This window comes from Carassius gibelio, chromosome B15, assembly GCF_023724105.1.
Source record: "Carassius gibelio isolate Cgi1373 ecotype wild population from Czech Republic chromosome B15, carGib1.2-hapl.c, whole genome shotgun sequence".
Taxonomy (NCBI): domain Eukaryota; kingdom Metazoa; phylum Chordata; class Actinopteri; order Cypriniformes; family Cyprinidae; genus Carassius; species Carassius gibelio.
In genome coordinates this window covers 1,414,977-1,434,040 of record NC_068410.1, presented here as the reverse complement: position 1 = coordinate 1,434,040, position 19,064 = coordinate 1,414,977, and the positions used below count along the sequence as shown (strand labels likewise).

At 37.8% G+C, this 19,064-nt stretch overlaps 1 protein-coding gene across 1 annotated transcript; it reads left to right on the top strand.

The window, feature by feature from the left end:
- Nucleotides 1-158: 158 nt before the first annotated feature.
- Nucleotides 159-18,937, top strand: LOC127972311 (mitogen-activated protein kinase kinase kinase kinase 5-like). The gene is given in 30 exon segments (XM_052575735.1): nucleotides 159-383; nucleotides 5,454-5,511; nucleotides 5,595-5,685; nucleotides 6,080-6,144; nucleotides 7,228-7,283; nucleotides 7,368-7,415; nucleotides 8,118-8,160; nucleotides 8,250-8,322; nucleotides 8,821-8,952; nucleotides 9,241-9,303; nucleotides 9,381-9,462; nucleotides 9,991-10,104; nucleotides 10,279-10,360; nucleotides 10,437-10,509; nucleotides 11,016-11,108; nucleotides 11,542-11,590; nucleotides 13,152-13,314; nucleotides 13,399-13,499; nucleotides 13,757-13,798; nucleotides 14,445-14,523; nucleotides 14,601-14,677; nucleotides 14,753-14,813; nucleotides 14,898-15,000; nucleotides 15,555-15,613; nucleotides 16,016-16,119; nucleotides 16,581-16,758; nucleotides 16,853-16,921; nucleotides 17,496-17,585; nucleotides 17,665-17,791; nucleotides 18,043-18,937. Coding segments are annotated over 30 exon segments (2,595 nt in total). The 5' UTR covers nucleotides 159-287; the 3' UTR covers nucleotides 18,167-18,937.
- The last annotated feature ends 127 nt before the right edge of the window (nucleotides 18,938-19,064 follow it).

The following is a 19,064-nucleotide window of genomic DNA, read 5'->3' as shown; positions in this document are numbered from 1 at the left end:
GTTGTTTGATTCTCTCACACACAACAAATATTCTAAACTAACTAAATATACTTGAACACTTGGGTTTAATGTTCTCAAACTCTCTCTCTCTCTCTTTATTTCTCTCTCTCACACACACGCACACCCTAAACAGGAAATAAAGCGAGATGTAAATGAGGTGAGACAGAGGAAGAGGTTATGCATTCTAGAGTGTGAGTGAGTGTGTGTCAGTTTTCCTGCAGCAGTTAGCACACACACACACACACACACACACACATGATCTGTTCACTGCTGTGTGTGTTTGTGTGATGATGGACGTTTTGGAGATCTCCACACGAAACCCTCAGGACGACTTTGAGATTCTGCTGCGGGTTGGTGGAGGGACGTATGGAGAAGTTTATAAGGTACCTCACTCTTTTTTTCTCACCACTTCTCGTTTTCAGTTTCTCAGTCTGATTCACAGCTTTTAAAGACAGGGGTTCATGAGAGGTGTGTAGGTATCCAGAGCAAATGTTACGCTTTGCAGTTAAATTATTTTGTTGAAATATTTTTGTGTTGTTTCTGGTAATTCTCTCACTTTCACTTTTTTCATGAACCACAAACATTCAAGAAACATTAAATCTGTTCATCACAAATACTTTGTTTGTTTCCTGTCGGTCTCTTTCTTTCTCTCTCTGTCTATCTTTCATTTTTTAAGGTTGTATTCATCCTCTGCCTAAAGATATGTGTGTGTTTGTGTGTGTGTGTGTGTGTGTGTGTGTGTACCTGCTTAACCATATTGTGGGACTAATTTGTTCCCAGAAGTGAACTAAACCTGAAAAAATCACCCCAAACCTTCTTTTAGGGATGTTAAAAACAGTTGAAATCCGCTTTATAAATATAAATAATTTAGTTGCTTAGTATCCGTGTATTATTTTCAAGTACAAAATAAAATTTTCTGAAAAATGTCCCAAAATGAAGTGAGTTTTTGTTTAAAACAAGAGCAAACATTTACCAACGAGGTCAGAAATATAAACTTTATTCAAAGGGTAAACAAAAGCGTTAAATATTGTCATTCTGCATCTGAAGTAAATGTCTTGATTTAAGAACGTTTACATATTTATAAACGACGTGGATGTTAAATGTAAGTTAAATTCGTTGCATTATGCATTCATGCATCCAGAAAAATGCAGAAGTGTTCTGCGAGGGTTTACATTGAAGCATTTAAAAATAGTTAAACACAACTGAAGAATCCGTTTAGAGAGGTGCGTACATGTGTGTGTTTATATTTCAAGGACAAATTTGTCTTTTGTGAGGGTTAGTGTGTGGGTAAGCGTTAGGTTATAGTATTTATAACTAGCTTTGTATAAAACAATATCTGTGTCAGTTTATGCTGTGTCCATGTTTAGAGGTGTGTGTGTGTGTGTGTGTGTGATCACTCATGGGTCAAAGCACCACATCCTATGTAATGTCTCAGGCCTGTGAGGCCACATTGAGTTTGAACGGAAAGTGTTAATCTTTATTTGGCGTACTACTTCTGCACAATGCACATTTCTTGATATTACGTCTAAAATGTGTTTTAATGTCACTTTTGATGAATGATATGAATAATAACAGTCTTTAAGTGCAAGATATTTAAAGTGTACCTGAAGTATAGTTACTCTTTTGCACAATCAAATAAACTAAGTATATCTTCAATTGGACTTCTAAACTACTTCTACACAATTAAAGTGCATTAAGAGTAAAATTAGTTGTGTCAATTCAGGAGACTTTAAGTATAGTTACCAGTTTAGTATACTAAAAATAAAATTTCAGGGTATTTTATTAAGTACATAAATATGTAAATGAATTTGGAGTATACTTTATATATTTATTTCTGACTAGGGCTAGCCCAGCGTCCTGTAGAGGATGTAGTTTACTGTAAAGCACGGTGCATCTGTAGAAGAGTGTGTGGTTGTGAACTGCTTCCTCTTTCCTCTAAAAAACACCTTTGTGTGTGTCGATGTTTCACCTGTAGAGCTGATAAAGCACTCCAGCGTCAGAAAATATATCTATAAAAACATATTAGTATTTTTGAATTTGCTGTATGGGAGTGGATGCTGATGGCGTCTGAGAAGCGTAAAAATAACACTTAATTAAAGATGCATAAGAGTCGCTCGTGCATACGGATGTTAGGATAGTTTACACACTCACACACATCCAGAGATGCTTGACATTGCTAAAGGTGAACATGTGACATTTACGGTAAAATACCGGTAGCTGTGATTGCCAGAATTTCACTATAAATAATACGACAGCAACATTTTGGATTTTACAGACTTAATTCACAATTAAATATTTCATTAACGGATGTTTAAACCATAAATGTACACGACTGATAAGAAAAAAAAAACTAAGACGAAACGTGTAATAAAAAAAATCAAATAAAAAAAATCAAAAGTGTCATGCAAGGAATTCTGGGAGTGTCAATTTAATTTTTTTCACTGTAAATTATACAAATAATATTATTTTTCACTTCCAAAAAAACATATTTTTAACAGTATGTTACTGTAAAATTACATTAAATGTTATTACATTTATTCACTGAATCTTTAGTATGGAAACTTACTGTTTTACTGTAGCTTTTTTACAGTCTTTTACTGATAAAATCACAATAATATTTTTACAGTGCTCATATCAGTGTCTCTGCAGCACAGAAGCAGTCATCAGTATCTCAGATGTATATTTGTAGAAATAGACAACAATACATTGTATGAGTCACAATTATACATTTCTCTTTTATGATGAAAATCATTAGGATATTAAGTTAAGCTATTTGGTAAATCTCCAACCATAAATGTATAAAAACTTAATGTTTGATTAGTAATATTCATTGATAAGAATTCATTTTGAACAGCTTTAAAGATGATTTTCTCAATATTTCGATTTTTTTGCTCCCTCAGATTCCTGATTTTCAAAAATTCTATTATAACAAACCATACATCAAATGAAAAGATTATTTAGATGATGGATACATCTCAGTTTCACAAAATTGACCCTTATGACTGGTTTTGTGCTTAAGGGTCACCTAACCTAATGTCAAACAATATGTCTAACTAAATTCATCAAATATGTCAAATAATGTCTTAATTGTATTCAGAATTTCAAAATCATCAGTCTGTATTGTGTCTAGTTTATCTATATAATTTCTGTCTTTACTTCTAAAGTGTGTGAATTGAATGCTTCAGGTGCTTTAAATTCTAGAAGACCTCAAATGTCTGAAAATCATATTTTAACTTTTTGTCTCAAGTTGGTCAAGAATTAGAATCTGAGAATGTGTTTTAAAAAGTGTGGCTCTTTCACATCAGGAGTCATTGACCTAAAGGACCTGTTTGACACCAGCTGCGCTCACGTGGCTGCAGGTAACCGGTTGAGCTCGTTCCACAGCAGAAAACTCTCAGTCAGCACACACACACACACACACACACACACACTCATGACGGAGAAGAGCGGGAACCAGTGGTCGTGTGAGGTCAAGAGGGGGCGGAGCTGTGGAAGAGCTCCGCCCCCACATATGATTCTGACCCGCCCACACTGAGACACACACACACACACACACACACACACACACACAATATAATACTATTGCCTATATAAACACACAATACACACTCATATAAACACACTTTCTAAAGACTCATAATTATCATAATGCTTTTAATCCTGACCTCATCAGATTTCACCGAAACCTAACCGTCTTTTTCTTGCATCACTAGATGAAAAGCTCTTTCTAGCTATTCTGTGACTTTTGGACATCATGAAATGCAGAAGCTATTTTGGCCAAGCCCAGGCAAATAAACTTTAGCATTTATGAAGCAAAATCTATGAAAGGGAAGTCCACCCTCAAAAACGAGAAATAAAACAAAAATGTGCTTTTGAACATTATCTTGGAAAACTCAGCTCAAAGTCAAGCTTTTCTGGAATAAATAATGAATAATATCATTTAACCTCTTTTGTTTTCATTTACAAAAATATAGAAGATTTTCTGTTTGTTTTTCAAAGGACATTATTCATACGTCAATATGTCACTGAAAATGAAATATTCATATTTTATTATTTATTTATTTATTTATTTATTCCATTTGAATTATGAGGACAGTAGACATCCATCCATCCCTCCCTAGCTCCATCCATCCTCGAAAACCTAAATAGTCAATATATGGGTAAAGTTGATTACGGAAATATTTCAAACCATCACACACACACACACACACACACACACGTTTGTTTTAGTGTAAAGTGTGTTCATCCCATAGGTGTAATGGTTTTTATTCTGTAGAAACTGTATATTCTATGTCCCTTCACCAACCCTACACCTAACCCTAACCCTCACAGGAAACTTTGTGCATTTTTACTTTCTCAAAAAAACTCATTCTGTATGATTTGGGTTATGTCCTCATAAGTCACCCTCTCCTTGTAATACCTGTGTCATACCCATGTCATTATACACACACACACACACACACTCCCACACACACACACACACACTCACAGACACACACACACACACACACACACACACACTCACAGACACACTCACACACACTCACACATACACAAACACTGTCCCACACACACACACACACACATACACTGTGCATTGAAGCATAGTGTGTGTGTGTGTGTGTGTGTGTGAGTGTGTAGCATGTGTGTGTGTGTGTGTGTGTGTAGCGTGTGTGTGGGAGAGTGTTTGTTTGTTTGTGTGTGTGTATGTGTGTGTGTGTGTGTGTGTGTGTCTGTGAGTGTGTGTGTGTGTGTGTGTGTGTGTGTATGTAGCGTGTGTGGGAGAGTGTTTGTGTGTTTGTTTGTGTGTTTGTTTGTGTGTGTGTGTGTGTGTGTGTGTGTAGCGTGTTCTCTGTGAAATGCAGAAGTTGACGTCTGTGGAGTTTATTTTGGTGCTGCAGAGAACACACTTTACAGCTTCTCTCAGGCATTTTGTTCCTAAAAAGGTCATGAGTCAAATGAATATAAATATTATACATTTATATTAAATGTTTATGTCATCTAAACATATTTAAAAAGTACATCAAGTAAAACTTTATTTTAAATAACACAATATTTCATTTCACTCGAGTGCAAAGCTTCTATTAGTAACCAAACTCTTCATCACAGAGCCACGTGATCCGCTTCATTTCCTTCAAACTCTCTGTCAAGGAGGATATTAATTTCCCATTAACTATGTTGAGTACACTCTTATGGTTTCAATACGTTTGTGGTTTTAACTCTAACACACTCTATTCTAACCCCTAACACTTGCACTCGCTATTCTATTTCTATCACAACTTACTTGTTTTCAGTTTTTTTATTGTAAAAAACATTTCTCTATTCTTTCAATAAATTTTCAATATATTTTTTCAAAATGAATTGTGTTTCAGTCCATACAGTTTGCATTGAAGCGTAGTTGATAAACACAAATGTGTGTGTGTGTGTGTGTGTGTGTGTGTGTGTGTTTTAAGGCTCGCAATAAACAGAATGGAGAATACGCAGCCATTAAAATCATCAAAATGGAGCCTGGTAAGAGCAGAGATCCCACAGACTGACTTCTCTTTAGATCATTTTAATGGTGATGCGGCGCTCACAGTCCGTCTGTCTTTCAGAGGATGATTTCTCAGTCATCCAGCAAGAGATCGTGATGGTGAAGAGCTGCACACACAGAAACATCGTGGCCTATCACGGCAGCTACATCAGGTGAGAGGATCCAACATGATACATTCACATGTTTCAGTTCCCTGGAAACATCTCTGAAACATTGTAACACTTCATTCTGTTCATAACACATTATTGAACAAGTTTAAATCCCTGAGAAGATGAGACACAAGAAGAAAGATCAAACAGAGTCGGCTAAACTATGATCTGTTCCAGTAACTGTGCTCTTTATCGTATAGATGCTGGGAATCACAAGTTCTCAGTCTCATCTGTGTTTGACTTCCAGGGGAATCTGTTTGTGTAGCATCTGTTTTTACTGAGTCAGTCTGTATGAATACATCAATCTAGCGTTGTTTAAATCAAGAGCTTGAGAACAGGTCAAAACATGAGCGATAACAGATGAACGGGAGTGTGATGATAGATGTGTGTGTCGCAGGATGAATAAGCTGTGGATCTGTATGGAGTACTGCGGTGGAGGATCTCTGCAGGACATTTACCACGGTAAACAGGGCCTGTCGTCTCTCACACCACTGTTTTTACTCGTTAGCTGGGTTTCCTGTTTTGCTCAACAGTTGCGTGACATAAAAATATCTTCAGCCTCTCAAACCCGTTGGGTCTCTAAAAACAGCCCTGAACGCTGCGTGTGATGAGATGATATACCGGAAGGATTTAGATGGTGCTGGGACACATGTTTAATTCTGTCAGAGCTTTCAGTGGAGAAAGATGCTTTTGCATGCAGACGGTGTCATTTCAGATTCATTCACTCTTTCACTCTAAAAAATGCTGGGTTTGCTTGAGCCCAACTTTGGGTTAAATATGGGACTCATTTGAATTTTTAATTTTGATTATTTTATTTATCATTTATTTACTAATTCATTTTTTTTAATCTAACTTTTCTGAACTCCTTTCATTTAAATTTTAAATTTTAATAATTTTATTTATCATTTATTTATTTATTTATTTTAATCGAACTTTTCTAAACTCCCTTCATTCTATTTTTTTATTTTAATTATTTTATTTATAATTTATTTTATTTATTATTAATTAATTTTTTATCTAACTTTTCTAAACTCCCTTAATTTTAATCTTATATTTTTTTATTTGTTTGTTTTTTTAATGTAACATTTCTAAACTGCCTCTATTTATTTATTTTAATCTAATTTTTCTAAACTATACTTTATTTATTTATTTATTTTAATCTAACTTTTCTTAAATCTGCTTTATTTATTTATTTATTTTAATCTTACTTTTTCAAACTCTACTTTATTTATTTATTTATTTATTTTAATCTAACTTTTTGAAATTGCTGCATGTATTTATTTATTTATTCATTCATTCATACATTCATACATTTATTTGAATCAAACTTTTCTTAACTCCTATTTATTTATTTACATTTATTTATTTATTTTTAAATGTTTTATGCTGTTTTCCCAGAGCTCCCTTCAGTAAGTATTCAGAGCTCTTTCTATCTAGGCTGTTATTTGTGATCAGAATGCACAGATATATGATGTGTGTTTTCAGTGTTTGTCTGTCTTGTTTGAGTGTGTGATGGTGATGTGTCTCTGTGTCTCTGTGTGTCAGTGACCGGTCCTCTGTCCGAGCAGCAGATCGCTTACGTCTGTCGAGAGATGCTGCAGGTGACACACTCTTCATGTTCACATACACACAGTTATAACACAACACACTTCTGTTCTGACACACGTGCTCTCTGTGTCTGTCAGGGTCTTGATTATCTTCACGGACAGAAGAAGATCCACAGAGACATCAAGGTAAAGTCAATGTCTTCGCTTACAGTTAGTTTATACAGATTACATGTCTAAATTACTAATATGTTCAGCTGTTAATCATCTTGAAACATGTAAAGCAGGCAGGGTTCACCTTACAGTAAACTCAACACTGATTCCTATCAGACTTTCACAATCCTTCATCACTCGAATTCAGATTCTAATAATTTCATTTTCAGCAACCCCAAAAAAAAAAAATGATTTAGCACCTTTTTTTTTTACTTTGAGATCATTCTGAGGTTAAATACTGATTTAATATAATATCAAGTTTAATAGATATGATGCTGTTTTTGAAATGAAATCTTTGCACAGCTGTGACAGGAAACTAAAATGCCTTGGAAAACAATTCATCTTACAAAATAAAGCATGTACATAAACCAAGATAGGAGATAAAACAGATGTCCTAAACTCCTGAAACACTGCTGTCTCATATTTTAGAACTGTTTGTGTGTGTGTGCGTTAATGTGTGTGTGTGTGTGTATGTAAATATTTAGACGTAAATCTCTTTGTAATTTTTGACATTTTAACAAGTTACTGTAGTTTAATTACAATTGTCTTCTCAGTAACTGTAACTGTTTGCTCTTATGTTGTAATGAAACGATGTAATCTGTAACATGTAACGAGTTACTCCTCAACAGTGAGCATCAGCGAGTGTTCAGTCAGTTACTCTGAGTTTGTGTTTTGCAGGGTGCAAATATTCTCCTGAACGATCATGGAGAAGTCAAACTGGGTTCGTAGAACGACTGAAGTCTATTAAAGGCGTCTCACTCCCTCGCTCGGTGTGTCTAACGCTCCTCCGTCTCTTTCTCTCTGTTTCAGCTGACTTTGGGATCTCGGCCCAAATCACAGCCACGTTTGCCCGTCGAATGTCCTTCATTGGGACGCCGTACTGGTGAGAATAAAGCCACACTTCAGCTCACAAGAACTTTCTCAGAAGGTTTCCATCAACACCTTATTTTTCTGAATGTTCTATGCACATTCAAAATTTCAGTTATTTTAAATATTTAAAAAAGTGTTTCCATGGTTTGTAAACATTATGGGAATGTTACATTTGAATGTTTTTTGAAACAAATAGTAACATTTAAAAAAACGAACATCTAACTATCATTGAACGATGAATAATGTTTTTGTGCTATCGTTTGAGGAACATTATTAAAGTCCAGATAACTTTGAACAGATGTTCTATTAACATTACTGGAATGTTCATAACGTTGAGAGAATGTTGCCAGAAGGTTCTGAGAATGTTAGTTGAGATCGTCTCCTTCACATTATAGTTAATTCTGAGCAACTTCCTGGTGTTCAAACAGTAGGTCATGTCTCGAGCAATACCACAGTCATGGGTTCGATTCCCATCTGAGCGTGTGTTTTCTGAGCATGTGTTTGTCCTCAGGATGGCTCCAGAGGTGGCCGCGGTCGAGATCAAGGGTGGATATAATGAGCTGTGTGATATCTGGTCTGTGGGAATCACAGCGATTGAGCTCGCAGAACTACAGCCGCCTCTCTTCGATGTCCATCCTCTCAGGTACACACCAACTGAATTACCATCAAACTGATTTAAAGGAATAGATCACTCGATTATGAAAATGATCTGAAAATGTCCTCACTCTCAGGCCATCCAAGATCAGATTTGGAGAAATGTGCAAATCTGATGAAGAAACAAACTCATCCTGATCTCGGATGAACTGAGAGTGAGCATATTTTCATTACTATTCTGAGCTGCTTTGAAACAGTCTGTCCTGTATAAAGCTGTAGAGATCACCGTGACTTGTCTCAGATGAAGACCAACACTGTTTGTTCTCTGGTTTCTCAGAGTTTTGTTCCTGATGTCCAAGAGTGGCTATCAGCCTCCAAAACTCAAAGACAAATCAAAATGGTGAGAGACGGAGATGTTCCTTATTAAGCATCAGAGTCCGAGCTCAAACTAATCTCTGACTGACCGTTGTATTTCAGGACACCCACTTTCTACAACTTTGTGAAGTGCATGCTGGTCAGAAACCCAAAGAAGAGACCCAGTGCTAAAAAGATGCTAATGGTACGTTTGCCAGCCGTGTGTGTTGTGTTAGCAGCACAAAAGCAGTCATTCAGTTTTTTATCATAATTTTAGCTGCATACAAATAGAATACAGAACAAAATAGATAAGCAAGTGTTTCTTTTTTTAAAGAAAACAAGCAGTTGCATCATCAGGATGGAATAAGAGGTAGAGTTGAGTGTCATCAGCATAGCAGTGGTATGAAAAGCCATGTTTCTGAATGACAGAGAAGAGAAGTGGTCCAAGAACTGAGCCCTGAGGCACCCCAGTAGTTAGATGTTGCACCATGGACACCTCACTTCTCCAAGATAAAATAAAAATAGCAAATTATGTTTATCTGAAAGTGTAACAGTGCAGAGAGGTTTTCTGTAAGGGGTGAGTTTAGATTTAGGGTTGGGTTAGGGGATAGAAGAATATAGCTTGTTCAGCATTAAAGTAAGAGAAGACTATAGAAAGTCCCCAAAATTCAAAGAAACAAACATGTGTGAGTGTGCATGTGTTCATCTGAACTCATATCATGTCTTGTTGCAGCACATGTTTGTGACTCAGCAATGTTTGAGACAACAGTTAACCCTTGAACTGCTGGACCAACTCAGACACCCTGACGAACACAAAAACTTACAGACCGATGATGACGATTTGGAGGTACGTTACACTATTCTAAACTATATGAACTATTCAGTGACTTACTCATAAAGTCACTCCCTAGTTTACTACTTGAATGAATCAGTGTTTTGAATGACTCAGTTGATTGAATCATTCAGCGACTCACTCATAAACACAGTCCATCTGTCTGTCTCTGATCTCGGTCTTTCTCAGGTGATTGTCCCACATTCACTAAGAAGAATTCACTCGATCAACAGACACAACCGGGCCGAGAGAACGAACTCAGACATCAGCTGTAAGACTCTCGTATGTGTTCGTGACAGATACTCGCTCATTATTTCATTATTATAAATCTGATGTCTGTGTTTCAGTGGAACAGATCTACACACAGAGACCCGCCACTGACAAACGAGAGTCTCCAGAAGGAACGGTTAGTGTTCGTGTGTGGAACTTCTGAGATAAATCTGCTCGAGTCAAAACCTTCCTTTGACGACGTTGTCTAAGAAAAACATTTCCTGTGACCAAAAGACTTTTCTAGAGCGTGTTCTTTCCTCTGACTTAAACAGAAGAGAACTGGCAATTTAAAAACAAGGAATTATATGTCTGAACACAACTTCCTGTTTTAAGAGGAACTTCCTAACTACATGGAAAAATATACTTGTCAAAACACTTCATGGGGTCCCTAAATAACTATTTTTCGTCTTTATATAGTCATTATCATTAGCTGTGTAGTTTTGTTCATAAGTTTACACGCCCCTTGCAGAATGTTGATATCTTGATTTAAAAAAATAACAAGGTTTGCATTCATTTTTATTACAAAGTGGATGTTGTAAGATAACGTGCTGTTATTGATTGGTGTAGTTACAGTCGTCAGGAGGTCAGTGGATGAGTCCTCCCATCATTTCCAGAAGAAGGTAAGAGATGACTTCACATTTATTCACTTGTCTGAGACATACACAGCCCATGTGCTAATGATTTCTCAAAATAAACTCTTACAGAGATGAGAGCGTGGACACGGATGACGATTACGATGACGTGGAAATGTAAGTTCTCCTTCTCCTCTGAAATCATAGACACATTTACATTCATGCATTTGCCATATTTACTGAATATTCATGAACTGAATCTATATGATGTAAAAAAGCATCTAGATCACGACTTTCACCATTATTTAATGATCCATTCACTCAAAACGTGTTCTTAAATTCCAGTTGCTAAAATCAGAAAGCCAATTTAACAGAAGACCAAACTAGATTTAGGATAATAGCGTCTGGTTTATTAATATGAAGCATATCTGTGTCATTTCTGCACATATTGACTGAATATGAGAGAGCTTCGACGGTATCTGTGGTTAATCGTACCTCTTATTCTCTCCCACAGACCAGCGGGGTACAGTACATCACCAATAATCTACAGTACAGATGCATGTCTTCATGAATTATGAAGATCTGATGGAGCGTGTTTTTCTCTCTTCAGTAACACACTGCAGTACAGCGATGAAGTTCCTCCTCCTCTTCCTCCCAAAGTGAGTCGCTCAACCGCGTCTGCTCACAGATTAAACTTCGATTTTAGCAAAACACATCCAGAGGGAAATATTACTGCAATATTACAATATTATCTTATTCATGCCTGAGTGTTATTCATGCTCGTGAAATGAAGTGAAATATATAAAAATATATTTGCCTAATTCCATGTGATGAAAATGAATTCATTAAATGACTGAATAATTATTTATTTTTTTTCAAATAAGAAATGCAAGCTACTTTGTTTTCCCATGCATTGACTGTTCAGAGAAAATTTGGCAAAAATTAATAAACAAGCCCAGGTCAGGTGACAAAAAGTACAACAAAAGTAATGTAATGCTTCACTTTCTATAGAAACTAAAGCAATTGGTTACCTTTTATGAAGTAATGCAACATTGTGACACATTACTTTAAAAAGTAACTTTTCCCAAAACGTTATAAACGTACACTCCCATTCAGAATTTGGGATCGGAAGTTTCTTCTGCTCATCAAGGCTGTATTTATTTAATCATAAATACAGAAAAAGCTGTAATATTGTGAAATATTATTGCAATTTCTAATATTGGACACCTGTTTTAATATACTTTGAAATATAATTTATTTCTGTGATGCTCCGCTGTATTTTCAGCATCATTCCTCCAGTCTTCAGTGTCACATGATCTTCAGAAATCTGAATAATATGCTGTGATACTTTTTTTCTTTGATTCTTTAATGAATAAAAAGTTAAAAAGAATAGCATTTATTCAAAATAGAAATCTTTTCTAACAACGTAAGTCTTTACTATCACTTATTTATAAATTTAACACATCTTTGCTGAATAAAAGTATGAATTTCTAAAAAAAAAAAAAAACTTTTGAAAAAACCCCAAACTTTTGAATAGTTGTGTGTATTACACTAATAATCACTGTTTTATTTTTACTTTCTATTTATCAAATAATGCTCAACAAAATATCAGTTTCCACACAAATATTGAGCAGCACAACTGTGTTCAACATCGCTAATAATCTTCATGTTTCTTGAGCAGTAAATCATCATATTATTCATGATTTCTGAAGATCATGTGACACTGAAGACTGGAGGAATGATGCTGAAAATACAGCGGAGCATCACAGAAATAATATTTTAAAGTATTTTAATATCATGTCTCACAAAATAATTTTCCTTCAGTGTTTTTGATCAAACAAATACAGTATATTCTTAAAAACAAACATTAGAAATCGCACTGATCTCAAACTTTTAAATGGTAGTCTATATACATAGTCAAACCAAACACTATTCAGATACCAGATATAATTTTAGATGTTTTGATGTCAGGACACTTTGGCCTGGTTTCATAGACAGGGCTTAGACTAAAACAGGACTAGGACATAGTTCTATTAGGACACTGATATTTTTATAAATGTGTCTTAGAAAAAAACATTACTGATGTCCTTCTTGAGACACAACAAAGGCACTGATAAATCTTAAGATCAGTGCAAGTTTCTTTCAGTTGAAACAGCTTCTTTGGTTTAAGTGTTCATACACAATGTTTTATGAAACGTGTGTGTGTGTGTGTGTGTTCAGCCGAAGCAGAGCAGTAGTTCAGAGGAGAGTATGGCAGCAGAAGATGATCACAGTAAAGCTCCGTTCATCAGCGTCCCGTCACCTTTATTCAGGACGTCCAGCGGGACACACACTCGACCTCGACCCATCCCTCGACCACGATCTGTGCGCAGCGTCAACTCAGGTTACCGTCTCACACACACACACACACACACACATGCACATTGTTCTCCTGCATAACTGTAAGTGTGTGTGTGTGTGTGTGTAGATCCGTCTGCGTTCTCCAGCTTCCTCACTGATCCTCCAGTAGATCTTCGGCCTCCTGAACTTCCACCGAAGAAGGACAGAAGACGCAGACAAGCTCCTCAGGTGCTTGAGGGTTTCATCTCAGATCAGATCAGGAGATCTCCAGGAGATTACAGATAATCCACTAAAATGAAGGAGATCCTGTGTAGAATCTGTCACGGGTTAGGTTTATCTTCTGATCTTCACACATGTGTAAGACGTGTGGGTTACTGCCTGAGCTCCGAGCTCTCACAGGAAGTCAGATGTGATGTGTGGGGTTAGTCGTGTCACTGCTGAAGGTCACCGTGACTCACTCTGACTTGTGTTTCTCTCTCGTTCAGGATCCGGTCGAGTGTGTCAGTCCAGTGGTCAAGAAACCGCCGGTACGTTCTGACCTCACTGCTTTCTGATTAACACAGCTTCAGGAAACAAGAGCATAAGCAACAAAACTGAATCATTGAAATCTGTGCATAAGTGTTGTTACATTTAGAAATAATGTTATAAACACTATAAAACTGTGTTTTTGAGACACAATTGTAGTTTTTATTATAGTCATATTTTGAATGTTTTTATGTTATATTTTTAGTTATTTATTTTTATTTTTTAGTGTTAGTTTTTATTTAGTACACGCCGTTAAACTAAATTAAAAGGACAAATGTTGCTTTGCAAAGTAGATTTATATTTTATTGCATTTTTAGTTCAATTTTATTTTAAAGTTGGACGTGACTAGAGATACAAAAATGGAAAGCGATGGGATAAAATGATGTAATATTTACTTTCCAAACACTTATTAATAAAGTCCCATTAGTGTATGTTAGTATTTTTGTTATTAAAATACAACTGTTTATTATTAGTTCAGGAACATTAAACATATAAACAGAGACAACTTTTGATTTTGTATTAGTAAATGGTGGCATTAACATTAAATTTGATTAATAAATGCTAGAGGTTGACTAAAGCAGTGAATTAATGCTAATAAACGATATTATATCGTATCATATCATATCTCAAAGCATCTCTCTCTGGCAGATTGTCTTCAGGAAGGTCTTTCACGGCTGTCCTCTGAAGCTGAACTGCTCGAGCTCATGGGAGCATCCCTCCACTAAAGGTAGCGTCTGAATCTGAATCTTCTGGAGTGTTTTCTGAGTGTAAACAGATCAGTAACGTTCCTGCTGTTGGCTGTAGATCAGCACCTGATCTTCGGGGCGGATGAGGGCATCTTTACACTAAACCTCAACAGTTCTGAGACCACCATGGAGCTGGTGAGAGACCCTCACACCTTCAGGTCATTCCTCAACACATTCACTCTCCTTTAATCTGCTTCTGCTCTTTCCCAGCTGTTTCCGGGCAAGTGTGTGTGGCTGTACACCATCGGCGGCGTGTTAATGTCCGTCTCAGGTGAGGAGCACACCTGTGTGATGATGATGATGGTGATGGGAAGTGTGTGTGTGATGAAGGACTGATGAGAGTTTTGTGAAACAGGGAAGTCGTCTCAGCTGCACTCACACTCGCTGAAGGAGCTGTACGAACAGACGCGCAGAGAGCATCGCATCGTTGCCCTGCCGACACACAGGCTGTTGCCACGGTAACCACCTTCCTTTTGTTACACTGCTTGCATTTGAGTTATGAAGCAGCATAGCACACACACACACACACACACACACTTACTGCAGCAACAGCTTCACCGAGGTGTGTTTGAGTCTGACCACACCTATAAGAAAACTGAGAAACCACACACTCACATACACACCCATAAACACATACACACACACACAAACACACACACATAAACACACACACATAAACATGCATGCATACACTCACTTACACACACACACACACACACAAACAAACATGCATGCATACACTCACTTACACACACACACACACACACACACAAACAAACATGCATGCATACACTCACTTACACACACACACACACACACACAGACACACATACACACACACACACATATAAACATATGCAGAGCCTCCTTCACTCATAACGGAACTTTGTTGTGACTTAGTGACCCAAATAAAGACAAACCAAAGGAAAGCACAGAAACACACACACACACACACACACACACACACACACACACTCACTCTAATCTTGCTCCTCTCGTCGTCTCATAACAGGAAGTTTGCAATCAGCACGAAGATCCCAGACACAAAAGGATGCAGAACGTGTTCAGTGGGTGAGAGCAGAAATCCTCCTCACTTCTACTTTAATCAGTCCAGACAAACCCTGACCGCACAGCTCCTTTTCAGCTGCTTACACACGTTCTCTAAACTTTACACACAAATCCAAGAACTGCACACACAAAATGCATGCAAAAGGCCTCACATCTCTTGCAAAATGAAGCAAATGTGCGAAGAAATGTGTGTTTTATGAAACTGATAACTCAGTCAAAGCCTTGTTTTGTAGATCTGGTGTGTGTTTCTGCTGTTTGAGTGACAGCTCTCAGAAACTGTGTGACAAGTGAAATTCCTGTGTGTAAGCAGCTGAATTGATCAGAATAAGAATGATTGGCATGAAACACCCTGTGGTTTTAGTGTGTATTGAGTTGTCTGTTGTGTGTGTGTGTGTGTGTGTGCAGCTCATAACGCTCAGAACGGCTGTGTGTTCCTGTGCTGTGCGCTGGAGTCCAGTGTGGTTCTGCTGCAGTGGTACGAGCCCATGCACAAGTTCATGCTGATCAAGGTGAGGAACACAGACAGTGAAGATCTCCAGCGTCTCACCCCTGACCTTTCACATCACTCGCCCACCATCCACACACACACACACACACACACACAAACAAATGTCAGCACGTCTCCCTTTTGTTATATATATTTTTCTCACTTCAGTCTTATAACACAATGCAAAAACCAGCGTTGTCGCCTGAGAGTGATAATCAACAATAGTGCATTGAAGTCTCTTCTCCTCACCAGGGTTGGATTTACTTGATCTAAAACACAGCAAAAATAGATAAATATTATTAGAATCTAAAACAGCTGTTTTCTGTGTGAATCTGTGTTAAAGTGTAATTTATTTCTGTGATGCTCCGCTGTATTTCCAGCATCATTCCTCCAGTCTTCAGTGTCACATGATCTTCAGAAATCAGAATAATATGATGATTTTCTGTCAGTTTTTCAGATCTTGTTCTCTGTTTTGTCTCACAGCAATTTGACTTCCCTCTGCCGACGCCGCTGCGTCTGTTTGAGATGATGGTGGTTCCGGATCAGGAATATCCTCAGGTTTATATCCGGGTGAGCAGAGGATCCGGGCCGTCACACCCGGTCCAGCTGGACTACATCGACCTGAACTCCAACACATCCTGGTTCGCTGATACTGGACTCGGTAATGGATACACACACACACACACACACACACACAGTCCTGCAGAATCTCTCATGCATCTCTGTCTCTCCGTGTGTGTGTGTGTGTTTCTCAGAGAACCGCTGCGCTGACAGAGTTCAGTTGAATCAGCTGGACGGTGACACGCTGCTGGTTTTGATTGACAGTGAGTATCATGTGACTCTGGAATATATATTTAAATATATACTGGGTTACACTTTATTGTAAGGTGGCATTGTTACAGTGTAATTATGAATTCTATTATTGAGTCATTTTATTTAACTACATGTACTTACTGTACGGTTAGGATTAGAGTTTGGCTTTATTACTTTTGGGTTTGGGTTATTTGCATGTAATTGTGCTTAATTTATTATTATTATTATAATAGTTAGTACTTGTAACGTGTAACAAGGATGCCTTAAAATAAAGTGTTATCATATGATGTTTGTGTGTATATAATCTCTCATTCTTGACTCATTATCATATCAAATATGTATTTAAAGAAAGTTCTATAATGTGTGTATGACGAGTGTAGTTGACAAGACTGTGTTTCTGTGGTGTCTTCTGTCGGAGACGGTTCTGTGGAACGTGACACAGAGCTGATGTAAACAACCCAGAACATTCCATTAACGGCCACAGAAAGTTTCTTACATAACATCTGTCAATGGAACGTTCCACACACACACACACACACACACACACACACACACTGATGATGATGTTTTTCTGTCGGTCATCAGACTCTGTTCATACGGTCACTCTGGACGGATCTGCTAAAGGTCACAGACACCTGATGGACGTCAGCTTCAAGTTAGACATCGACGCTGTGGGTGAGTGTGTGTGTGTGTGTGTGTGCGTGTGTTTTTAACCAGCAAGAACTCCATCACAACTCACAAACTCTGTTCTCAGTGTATCACGACGAGACGCTGATCGCCGTCTGGAAACACGGCTGGCAGAGGAGAGGTCAGGGGTCATCAGAGATCCTGCAGGAGATCACTGACCACAAGAAGACATTCCGGCTGCTGGGGTCCGACAGGTACACACACACACACACACACTAACACCCATACACACACACTGTCACATGAACACACTGTCTCACAAACACATCAGAAATGTTTCTTGAGCAGTAAATCATTATATTTTCATGATTTCTGAAGATCATGTGACACTGAAGACTGGAGGAATGATGCTGAAAATACAGCGGAGCATCACAGAATTAAATGATTGTTTCGGGTCAGAGACATTTTTATGAATCATTATGGTATGTTTGATTCCTCTCAACAGAATCGTTGTCATGGAGAAGCGAGCGTGTGATGACCAATCAGGACCTTGTAATCTGTACATCCTGGAGACGGTTGACTCCACCCCTGTTTCCAAACACACACAGCCAACCTCTGGTGTTAATTAAACTTGTCCTGATGTTAATAAAGACGTCAGCACAGGTGTGTGAACACAGGACGCCTCTGTCTCCAGTGTGTGTGTGTGTGTGTGATTTCTCAGCCATCAGTCCAATGAAAAACCCTAACAACATCAACTTGTACAGTTTCCAACAAGAGTGCTGCACAGACACCGAGAAATCCAGAGCAGACGAGAATGTGCACGAGCGAGACAATCTAGATTTACAGCAGTTTCAGAGACACGTCCTGACAGAGCCATCAGCACAGTGTGTGTGTGTGTGTGTGTGAGTGTGTGTGAGAGTGTGAGTGTGTGTGTGTGTGTGTGTGTGTGTGTGTGTCTGTGTGTGAGTGTGTGTGTGTGTGTGTGAGTGTGTGTGTGTGTGTGTGTGTGTGTGTGTGTGTGTGCGTGTGAGTGAGTGTGTGTGTTTGTGTGAGTGAGTGTGTGTGTGTGTGTGTGTGAGTGTGTGTCTGTGTTTGTGTGAGTGAGTGTGTGTGTTTGAGTGTGTGTCTGTGTTTGTGTGAGTGTGTGTGTTAGTGAGTGTGTGTGTGTGTGTGTGTGTGTGTGTGCGTGTGTGTGTGTGTGTGAGGGAGCAGCGCCACCGTCTGGTCAGATCTTCTGTCTGTTTGCTGTTATTCTGAAGGACAGCAGACTGTTTCTGGAGGATCTGGAGTATTTGCGCATCTGTTAATAAAGTAGTTCTGTGTGAAATCAACTGGAGACATGAATGTGACTGAAACTATATAAATAAATAAAAACAACTCAAGATGGTTATTTAAACATGTGTCTTATTATTCATATGCTATTTATTATGTAAGAAATGAAAGACAGACAGACAGACATATAGATAGAGAGATAGAGCCACACTGAACATTTATCTGTTTTAATTTTTTAAATGTAACAATTGTTTC